Source organism: Polypterus senegalus, chromosome 13, assembly GCF_016835505.1.
Source record: "Polypterus senegalus isolate Bchr_013 chromosome 13, ASM1683550v1, whole genome shotgun sequence".
Classification (NCBI taxonomy): domain Eukaryota; kingdom Metazoa; phylum Chordata; class Cladistia; order Polypteriformes; family Polypteridae; genus Polypterus; species Polypterus senegalus.
In genome coordinates this window covers 154965268-154975909 of record NC_053166.1, presented here as the reverse complement: position 1 = coordinate 154975909, position 10642 = coordinate 154965268, and the positions used below count along the sequence as shown (strand labels likewise).

The following is a 10642-nucleotide window of genomic DNA, read 5'->3' as shown; positions in this document are numbered from 1 at the left end:
GAGAGACTTGCGGCCATATTCTAATGGGAATTTCACTTTTCACGAAATCAAGGTGTAGCCCCAGTTCTGTTTGACCTGTTGGGCTTTGTGATCATTTCTGACAGAAAGTGGTGATCTTCAATTTTGTTGGAGCTGCACACAGTTGTGCCATTTTTGGGGCTGAATAATTACAAGTGTCTTCCTCTAAAGCATTTTAGTCCAGGATTCTGGTGGGAGTAGAATTCGAAATCAAGAACAGTTTAGTAGCAAGGAAGAGTCCAACATTGATGGAAATGTGGTCTTTTATGAACTTAAATTAGATGAAGTGTAATACTTCAAATGATCAAATTCTATACCTCTGTCAGCTTGAAAATTTGGAAACATCATAGGCATCAACTTGTGAAGCTGGCTGGTCAGAGTTATGACTTGGATGAACGTAAAATGTTGTATTATAGTGAAAGAGAGACAAGTGTTGGTGATAGGGCAGCAGAAACTCCAGATGAAGTTCACTTCAAAGTTTGCTTCTGTGTACACATCAACCTACCCCTCCAACTTGATTTATTTCTGCTCAATGTAAGAACATATACTGTATGATCACCACAATAAAAAACACAGCAGAAGATTATGGTTTTGTATTTTTTTTATTATATTTAAAGACCATCCTGGTGACAAGCTGGGTGTTAGAGAAGCATAGAATTTCAAAGCCTGCATGCTGTCTGTCCACAGGGCAAGTCTTTCCAAAAATTATTGGCATGGATGCAAATGGAGGATGTACTTAAGTGCAGTTTGTTCCCTTCACCTTCGGGCATACATGCAGTGGAGACCCCAGCAGTCCATGCTCTTCCCAGGCTGCACCTTCAGGACAGGACCATGGCTTGAAATTCTGTCAAGAAAGTAGCACAGAGTTTTTGTAAGAATGTGAGCTTTTGTTGAGAATATAAAACAGAGACAGTCACAAACTGAAATCTCAAATGATCTTAACTCATAGCTCGTATCTTCTTTATTTTTTGTTGCCTGAGCCCATTTATATACACAAACACTGACACACACAAATATTCATATATATATATATATATATATATATATATATATATATATATATATATATATATGGTGGTCCAGATCTAATTATGCAATTTTCATTATGTTATACCTCATTAAGTTTATTACATAGAAAATCACCCGAAAAATCCCGGACCATCGAGAAGTGTGCGAACTAACAACATGAAGAATCGCCTTCGCACCAAACTGGAATCGTCCCTGCATAAATCAAAGTCATCCATACGATCTGGATCTGCATAATTAGATCTGTACCACCCTACTGTATATATATATATATATATATATATATATATATATATATATATATATATATATATATATGGTTGAAATAGTTTTTAAGGGCGAAACATGTGTCGCGTACTCTTTGCATTATTTGACAGTAAAACTATTTCAACCATTCTATGATCTGCTTCTCGCAACTGAAAGAGGGCACCGTGGCGGATGTTAGCCGACTTGCTGACCAACCACAGTCAGATTGTGATTCAGACTACAAATGCCTTGAATATATATATATATATATATATATATATATATATATATATATATATATATATAATATACACACACACTCTGGGTACTCCGGTTTCCTCCCACAGTCCAAAGACATGCAGGTTAGGTGCACTGGTGATTCTAAATTGCCCCTAGTGTGTGCCTGGTGTGTGGGTGTACCCTGCGGTGGGCTGGCGCCCTTCCCAATGTTTGTTTCCTACCTTGTGCCCTTTGTTGGCTGGGATTGGGTCCTGCAGACCCCCTGTGACCCTGTAGTTAGGATATAGCAGGTTGGATAATGGATGGATGGATATATATATATATATATATATATATACACACAAGTGCACGCACACGTATATTTAGTGAAGTTAGTCAAGGTAGCAGTGCCCTTATTGACCATCAGGGGACATCATGTGTTATTTCCTCAGAGGCGTACTTTGAAAAAAAAAAACTAAACTGGCCCTCTCCAGTATACCCCTAAGGTTAACATGCAGGAATACCATGTGCCACTATGGGGAAGGGGGGTTCCACCAGTAAGACATTAGAGACTAATAATATCACGGAAATGGTTACAGCAGGGTACCCAGAAGGCAAAATATTAAAATACCCTAAATCCATTAGACAAGGGGACAAATGGGAGGAAGGACAAAGAGCCAAAATCTTGAAAGGTGAGAAACATGAAACGTGACAGAGTAGACTGAAGTTTATCTAGGCTTAGAGGGCAGAGGCATTTATTATTTTCTGTTTTATTGTAATTTGCTGTTTCCCCTGTGTTGTATTGTCTTTCAATAATAAAACATTCCTTTTGTGTATAAACATGTACGTGTGTAGGTAAATTTGAATAGCCATCTCACTACAATTAACTCAGGCACTCTTCAAATGGTCATGTTTAATGGAAAGCCGGGCAATATTCTTGAATTATTGTGGAGGAGACTGAAACTACCCCAGAAGTTTTCCGAATTACGGCTAGATGACAATAAATTGGGTTGTGCAGCCTGCCTCTTTGTCTTTTGTCTGTTTAGCTGCAGGGGACCTTTTTTATATTAATGGTTAAAGGGGTATCCATATTCCCAGCTCTTATTTTGCTTTATGTTGTTCTCTTTTCACTATACATATACTGGTTTACTTTGCCATTTATCTATCTATCTATCTATCTATCTATCTATCTATCTATCTATCTATCTATCTATCTATCTATCTATCTATCTATCTATCTATCTATCTACTGTATCTTGCCTACTATGCTATATTATCTATTTATCTACTAGTTACAGAGGTTCAGACATACAGATGGACTGCCACATACACTCCTGTCCAATTACTGTGTATTATGTAATCTCTATAGACTATTTTGTGTTTATTTCCACAGTTGCCAGCATTATGTAAATATATTTATATTTTTACCATTTATTCCTAATCTCTTATAGTGTCTACTCAGAGCATAACAGAATTATGTACAGTATATAACCCTGTTAACATTTATATTTCTATATAATCATACAGCATGTTTTTTTTGTTGTTGTTGTTTATATTGAATACAGTTCTGTAGTTTAGACTTTTGCAAATGTATTTAGTACATACAGAATGCTCTTAGCTTTTACATTGGGTTACAATACTATATTTAGGAATAAATTTGAATTTAATTATTAGATTACATCTTTATCTTTTACAAGGTTATGGTGAAACCAGAATTAACCCAAACACTTTGGACACAAGACAGCAGACAATCCTGAACAAGATCCCAGGAACTGGGCAGATGTCTGCAGACAAATGAAGAGAATGTGAAAACTATGCGGACAATGAGCAGGCTGTGTGTCGGACTCTAGAGCTATGCGACATCAGTGCTATAACCCTTGTAGTACATTAGAGGAATGAAGGTGAGATGGTAGTCCATATCATTAAAGTCACCACTTCAAAAATGACATCAAACAATTCCTCACCTGCAGCTCCAATCTTGCCATCATTGTCATCGTCAGCAGCAGCCAGGAAGGATTTAGTCTCCGCTTCAGTCAGCACTCGGGCGCCAGGGGAAAACCTTTGTAGGAAAAACCTGAAAGTCCACAACCGCACAGTAAGCTAGTGAGTTCAACATATGAGTAGTATTATAAAGACATAGAGAAGAGTTCTATGTTTAAAAAGCCCTCAGATTTCAATGAGCCGTGGCAGGCACTGTGTTCTGGTGGTTAAGGCTTTGGACTCGAAGCCCTGAAGTTACTGGTTCAAATCCTGCTACTAACACTGTGTGACCATGAGCATGTTGCTTCATTTAGTGTGCTACAATTGTACCAACCAATTGTATCTCAAACATTATCAGTCATCTTGGATAAAGGGGTCAGCCAAATAATAAGTAATGATAATAAAGAGGCCCATGTGTCACGTGTGCTAGAGGTGATGGTGATTCACCAAACCCTGAACTCAGAGGCTTGACTTCCTTTTCAATTTCATTCAGTCTTAAATGCATACAGTATGTCACTAATACAGTTTACAAAGTATATGAGAGCTAGTAAGGATGTTGTGCTTAGAATTGTACTTTTTGAGAAGTGCCAATTGACTCCTATGGAGCATATGCACAGAAAATGCCATTATGCCCATTTTGTGGATGGGTAGGTGTTAAAAGTTGAGAAAAATGGCAGGCCTTTTTGAACTGCCCTGGTGCAGGTGTCGGGGCATCCCAACCTTGTGTAAAGTCACAAACAGTTGTGTCAAGCTGTCTTCAAAAGAGTCCTGTAGGGCCAACTCTATTGACCTTGGCAGCATTACTGTACATATAACTGTACTTAGTAAAATGAAGTGAACTTTCAAAAGAAAATTACCTTCACTGTTTATTGCTTTCCATTCGGATAGCCGGGGTGTCAAACATTCAGTTAAATAACTTTATATTTTATATGGTGTCTTTTACAGAAGGTGCCATATCAGTCACAACAACCAAAGGACACAGTTTGACATAAATTCTCAATCAGCTGTCCAACTTTACTGAAACATTTTCTAAGGCTGACAACTTTATGAAAGGTTTCCATTGATGAGCTCTGGCAATTTATCATGCAGAAGGTCCAGCACTTTGGATAATCATTTTCAGCTAACTCACTTTTCCCTAGTCATGCTTCAGCCCGATAAGCATAGGGAGCCATCACTGTTCATGCAGTGACTACCATTACATAGTAAACAACTTTGGCATTAGGGTCACTTTAAATTATATAGGTAATAAAATTAATAACATTACTTCAATTCTTCCTCTTCAATGAAGCCACTCCTGTCATTGTCCAGGATGGCGAACGCTTCCTTAATCTCTTTGGGACTCTTCTTTGTCATACCACATAGCTGGAAGAACTTTTTGTGATTGAAGCTGTTTTCAGCTATAGAGAAAAGCAAAACCGAGATTGACCATTAAATCTAAGTATTTTGCAAAGAGCAGACAACTTGAGCTGAATAGAACAACTTTCTGACACCTCTTAAGTTTTATTTTCTTCCACCAAGCATAAAACATCATAAATATCAACTACCCAAATTGTGAACTGTCCATGAACGTATCCCTCTGAGTTAGGTGTGTCACAATATGAGATGCAGAGTCACAAAGGGGTGTGCCTGAGTTGGGGTGCACATGTGGACTTGTTGGCATGAGGATGATATTTAGGTTATTGTGTTATTATATTATGTATTGTGGTCTGGTAATTGATATGTGCTGCATTGCTGCTGGAACACTTGCATATCTGTTTGGGAATCTATCTATCTATCTATCATATAGTGCCTTTCATATCTATCTATCTATCTATCTATCTATCTATCTATCTATCTATCTATCATATAGTGCCTTTCATATCTATCTATCTATCTATCTATCTATCTATCTATCTATCTATCTATCTATCTATCTATCTATCTATCTATCTATCATATAGTGCCTTTCATATCTATCTATCATATAGTGCCTTTCATATCTATCTATCTATCTATCTATCGTGTCGTTCTCATCTATCTATCTATCATATAGTGCCTTTCATATCTATCTATCTATCTATCATATAGTGCCTTTCATATCTATCTATCTATCTATCATATAGTGCCTTTCATATCTATCTATCTATCTATCTATCTATCTATCTTCTAAATATGTGCTAGTCAAACCCCTAGCATGCAAAAAATGTCCTGATTCTGGATTCATATATTGCTGAGGTGTTTGCTGACACCAATGAATTACCCAACACAGGAAACATGGACCAAAGAATTAGAGATGGTATTCTGGGGAAACTATTGCTTATTCCAGAATGTACTGTTGTGTTGTAATTACTACTGATTGATGGTTGTTACCACTGCTGCCAACAGCCAACTTGATTTAATGCAAATGTTTTTTTTTCCGCCCTGATATTCACTTTGCATGTGTATAATTCATTCACTCCTACACATCTCATTCTGCACGAATACCTACGTTGAAAGCAAGCTTTCTGTATGAATTTGTGAAGTGTACTTCTGACCGTGCCTGTCTGTTTAACTAAGACATTCTTTACCATTTGTGCCCAGCACACTACCAAAGGAATGATGAGATGACAATACGTTTTATTTTCTTCTCAGTAACAATTTATATATAAGGTTCTCCTCTTTAAATATAGATGTGTGCTAAAGACTTTTAAGCTCTATAACTGGTTTGGGATGTGTAGATACAGTTGTGTTAAACATTTGTAACTTGGATCTCGGCTATTCCTTATTTAAGGTAGTAATTTCCCTGACATTATCACATAGAACATATGTAATATGGCACACTTACTTACTGATCCAGTAAAAGTCTTGCATGAAGGAATTGATTTTTTATTTTACTTACTTTTGCCTCACAAGCAACATTTAAGTTTGGCTCAATAGCACCCTCTAGAGACCATAATTTATGTATGTAGATAATGTCGATAATGAAGTGACAGACATACTTACATACCCAAGAAAAAAAGTTACATAAAGAAATAAATGTATCCATGTGGAGTTCTGCGTATGTAAAATTAAATAATATATTTATGTCAAACGTTATGCACACACAAACTACTGTACATGTGTGTGTATGTGTGTGTGTATACTATTAGAGAAAATAATTTCCATGTCCCTTTATCATCGTTGACTTATATGCTCACAAAATCTTATAGATGTTTTAAATAAGTAATTATTGTTCTAAAGCAGGGGTATTCAACTAAAATCTAAAGAGGTCCAATTAGAGAAAATTTCTTGAAGCAATGGTCCGGAAGATCATGTTGTCTAACTATTTAGTATCATATATATTTAAGTAGCCTAGTAGTTGTATCAGCATCTGCATGTAATCAATACCAGGCTTTCAAATCAAATGAGTTCAGTACAATTCAAAAACGTTTTGACAATATTTATTGTCACGTAACACAGAACTGAACATGTATGTACGACTGCAGATATGTATAATGTTCCGTCACAGTATATAATGTTCTTAAATTTACTACATAAAAGTAGGGCTGCATTTCAGAATAAGACAGCGCAGTCATCTGTATCTCTCACTTTCTTATTTTTCCCTTTATTTTTTCTACACGTATCGCTATCTTTCTTTTTCTTTCTACCGTCTCTCTTCCTCGCCTCTAACTCTCTCATCTGTCTGCGCTGTAAAGTAAAGTAAAGCAAAGCAATGTTGACGACTTAGAATCCACAGACTTGATTGGCCGAGTGGTATCACGTGAATTGGCTTAACGCGCATACGATTGGTCTGTGCATTTCCTCATCCGCTAAAACGTTACCGTAAATACAACAAAAGCTACGCCGCATAAAATAGAAGCGCCCCGTCAGGTTTTAAATCATAACCTTCTGTTTTGGCTGTAAGTCTGGGTCCGGACCCGTTCGCCTGTTAGCGACCTCTGTTCTAAAAGATGCAGCTTATCCTTGAAAGAATGCCTTAAAAGTACCAAATAAACTTGCCTTAAAATGACTTTTGTCAATCTACTTTAGAGTATGCTGGTGCTTTTCTAGATAGCGGCCTCTGATATTGATTCTTAGCACCATGAATACATTCCATTATTAAGGTTCAGATCATCCTTCTTTGCCTTTTAGGGACATGTGCTTGCCTAAGATTTGCATGCTATCAGCTACATGCTAAAGATGCTCTAGCATATTAAAATCTATAAAAGCTTTGTCTGAACAAAGAACTGTTAGCATATCTGTCATTGCAGTACAGGACCACATTCTTGCATGATATGCTCCTTAGATATCTTTGTTAAATAAGTTTCTTATGTACTTGCTGAAGTCTGAGAACCTTTCTGTAGTTTTGCCATACTGAACCGGAGATTGAGATAGATATATTTGGAATCAAGATTTGTTTTCCCTAACAATATGAATATATGTGTGTGTATATATGTATATATATATATATATAACCACTTGTGTCTGTGTCTGTCAGCATACATGTGAATGCTCATGCCTGTCTGCAAATGTACCGTGCATGTCTGTAAGTGTGCATATGCAGATGTAACTGCGTATTTATGTTATATGTATTTTATATGCATATAAGTATATAATGAGAAAAGAGTAAAAATGCTAATATGTGCTGTTGCGGCAAAGTCATCAAAAGGTATCCTGCATGGTTCAGTTCATATGAGACACCTTTTACCTGTGCACACATGCTGACACATACACACATAGTATTTTTTTTTCTTTGGCACAGACATTTTCCTTGAAAACATAGTTTTTAACTTCTGTCAGATGCAGTTTTGCAAATGAATTGAATAAATGAAATCTTTTCCTGTACCTTGGCAGTCCTTCAGGGCATTGGCGATGTCATCGGGACACAGGATAGATGTAAGGGACATTTTAGTGCTGTAGAAGAAGAAACATGTTATTGATGAGTTATTACTGTGAGATGATGAAGTGTTTGAAGATGGTAAAGGCAGCTGGGCTAGCAGAGAGCACTTGGATTCCTTTCTTGCTGGGTCCTGACCTGAATTTAAACACTACATTATATTTGGTTTTGTCCTCCTCCAAACATGGAAAACTAGCAGTGACAGTCTTTAGTTGCACTGCGTATCACCAGAGTCAAAACAGAGAGAGGGTTTTGGCACTGCTATTAAAATACCAGCCCTCAAGCATCAAGGTGCCTCTGAACACCTCAACTAAATGAAGCTGGATATTCAATCAGACGAGTGTGGCTTTCAGCCTAATAAAGAGTCAAACACAATGTTCTTTCAAGACAAATGTTCTTGTGTTCTGCATTTTAAAAATTGGACAAAGATACGCAATACAGATACTACCTGCATTAAGCTAGTTTGCTGCTGTCATTGTTATAAAATCTTCAATTGCTATCAAAGACATTGCTGCTGGTAAAATAACAAGAAGGTATCTAAAATGGCATTCAGGTTTGTGCTGCTCCATCTTAACTCTTGCATGTGTTCAGAAGTAATCGCCTACAGATTTTTTATCGGTTCTTAGGTCACTCTTGCCCATCTGCCACTCTGTTGATTTCTTGTCTAACCTGTTTTGGTATTAGTGCTCTAAACAAAGATCGTGTTCATCTCAAGATATTATTACACCGGGATGTGCCTAGGTGCCCATAAGCCAAAAGCGGGTTTTGACAACTAATGGGTTGAAGGATATGCTGTGGTGGGCATCCGTGTTTTACAGCTCTTGACTCGCTCTCAGGTATGGTGGTGCCGACCACCCTAGAACCATATTTTTGAAGTATAGTATCTGCTGGCAACTGATACTTAGTATGCAAAGTTTGGAAGAGTTGTATCACTATTAGAAACACAATGAACAATACTCAATCTATTATATGCAACAAAAATGTTAAATAGTTTTCCCATTTATTCAAATAATAAAGCATCTGATACTAATAACCAAACTAAAATTGCTATTAACACGAAAAGTTCTAAAATTCATAAGATTGGAACGATGATGCAACTAATTCCAATGCAGCTTGCACATATGCTCCCATTGATCTGGTAATTTAGCTATTCAGGCGACATCGTATAACGGAGTAAGCCTTCTGGGTAAAAAGAGCTAAGCGTGGCATTCATTTCAGCACCAAAGAGGTAGACAGCGACGGGACAGCTCCTGACAACACTTACCTGACAGGGAGCCTTCACTGCACCGGTAAAGAAAACGAATGGGTTCTCGAGCAGGCTGCTGTGGTGCCGAGCTCTCCCAGCGTCGGGTTATATAGGTTCAGCTCGGCGGCACAATAGACGAGCCTTGAATTACCTCGCGGCGTATCAAATGCCAGCCTGAGGAGCGGTATCGCGTTTCTCATTCGACTCATTACCTGAAGTATTTATGCTGCTGCGGAACTGTAAAGACTTCAGCCTGCCGAGCGATTACTAGGTAATAGACCCGCATCACGTGTCTGGACTCTTCATAATCAGCCCTCTTAATAACTGTATCAAGTATGTGGGCTTTATTTCAGCGCCGCTTCAAAGAGCACGCCGTGTTGCTTCTTAACAGAGCTGCCAATCAACAAGTTGAAATTTTTGAATTGAGACCATCCTTTTTCACCTCGAGCTACGAAACCTCTTTATCTGAGTAAGGCATTGCATTGTGCGATACACGTTTGTCGACTTCATTTATTTACTAGAAAGGCTGACCACATAACGACTTAATAGAATTAATGAAGCGTGGAAACAATTCAGCAACAAGTATCAAGGTGAAATATTAATTCACTAAAATTATCTATTAAGGGATACGAAGTACATTAGTGGACCTATCCAGACAACGGCAGTAAATAACAATTTGCTTGTGCGAGGTCTTCCTTCTTGGACCGATGTTAATGATTTAGAAGGTCAAGCTTTAAAAATATTAATGTAAATGTTTATTCTTTAGAGTAATTATTGGATGTATTGAAATCATCCCAGAAACGGAGCATGGTGTCAAAAATCAGCTACCCCACAATACATTCGTAACAAAATGTAAACCCATTATAAAAAGCAGAATATCACTAACAATAACAATATAACAAGATCTTTACATCAGTGCAATAAGAGCGCACACATTTTGTTAGGTGATCTTTTTCTTCCAGAGTTTGCTTAATGAGCCGTGCCTTCCTTTTCATAGCGTTATAAAAGCGGGCAGAAGTTATATAAACGTCCGTATTCGTCGGTTTATCACGAACATTGGATTACGTAAACCG

At 37.4% G+C, this 10642-nt stretch overlaps 1 protein-coding gene across 1 annotated transcript; it reads right to left on the bottom strand.

The window, feature by feature from the left end:
* Positions 1-601: 601 nt before the first annotated feature.
* On the bottom strand, positions 602-9693 carry LOC120543080 (parvalbumin, thymic CPV3-like). The gene is made up of 5 exons (XM_039775931.1): positions 9588-9693; positions 8273-8340; positions 4754-4886; positions 3474-3583; positions 602-862 (listed from the first exon to the last, which is right to left on the bottom strand). The coding sequence occupies exons 2-5, from the start codon at positions 8331-8333 to the stop codon at positions 837-839; spliced, it is 330 nt and encodes a 109-aa protein (XP_039631865.1). The 5' UTR covers positions 8334-8340; positions 9588-9693; the 3' UTR covers positions 602-836.
* Positions 9694-10642: the final 949 nt, after the last annotated feature.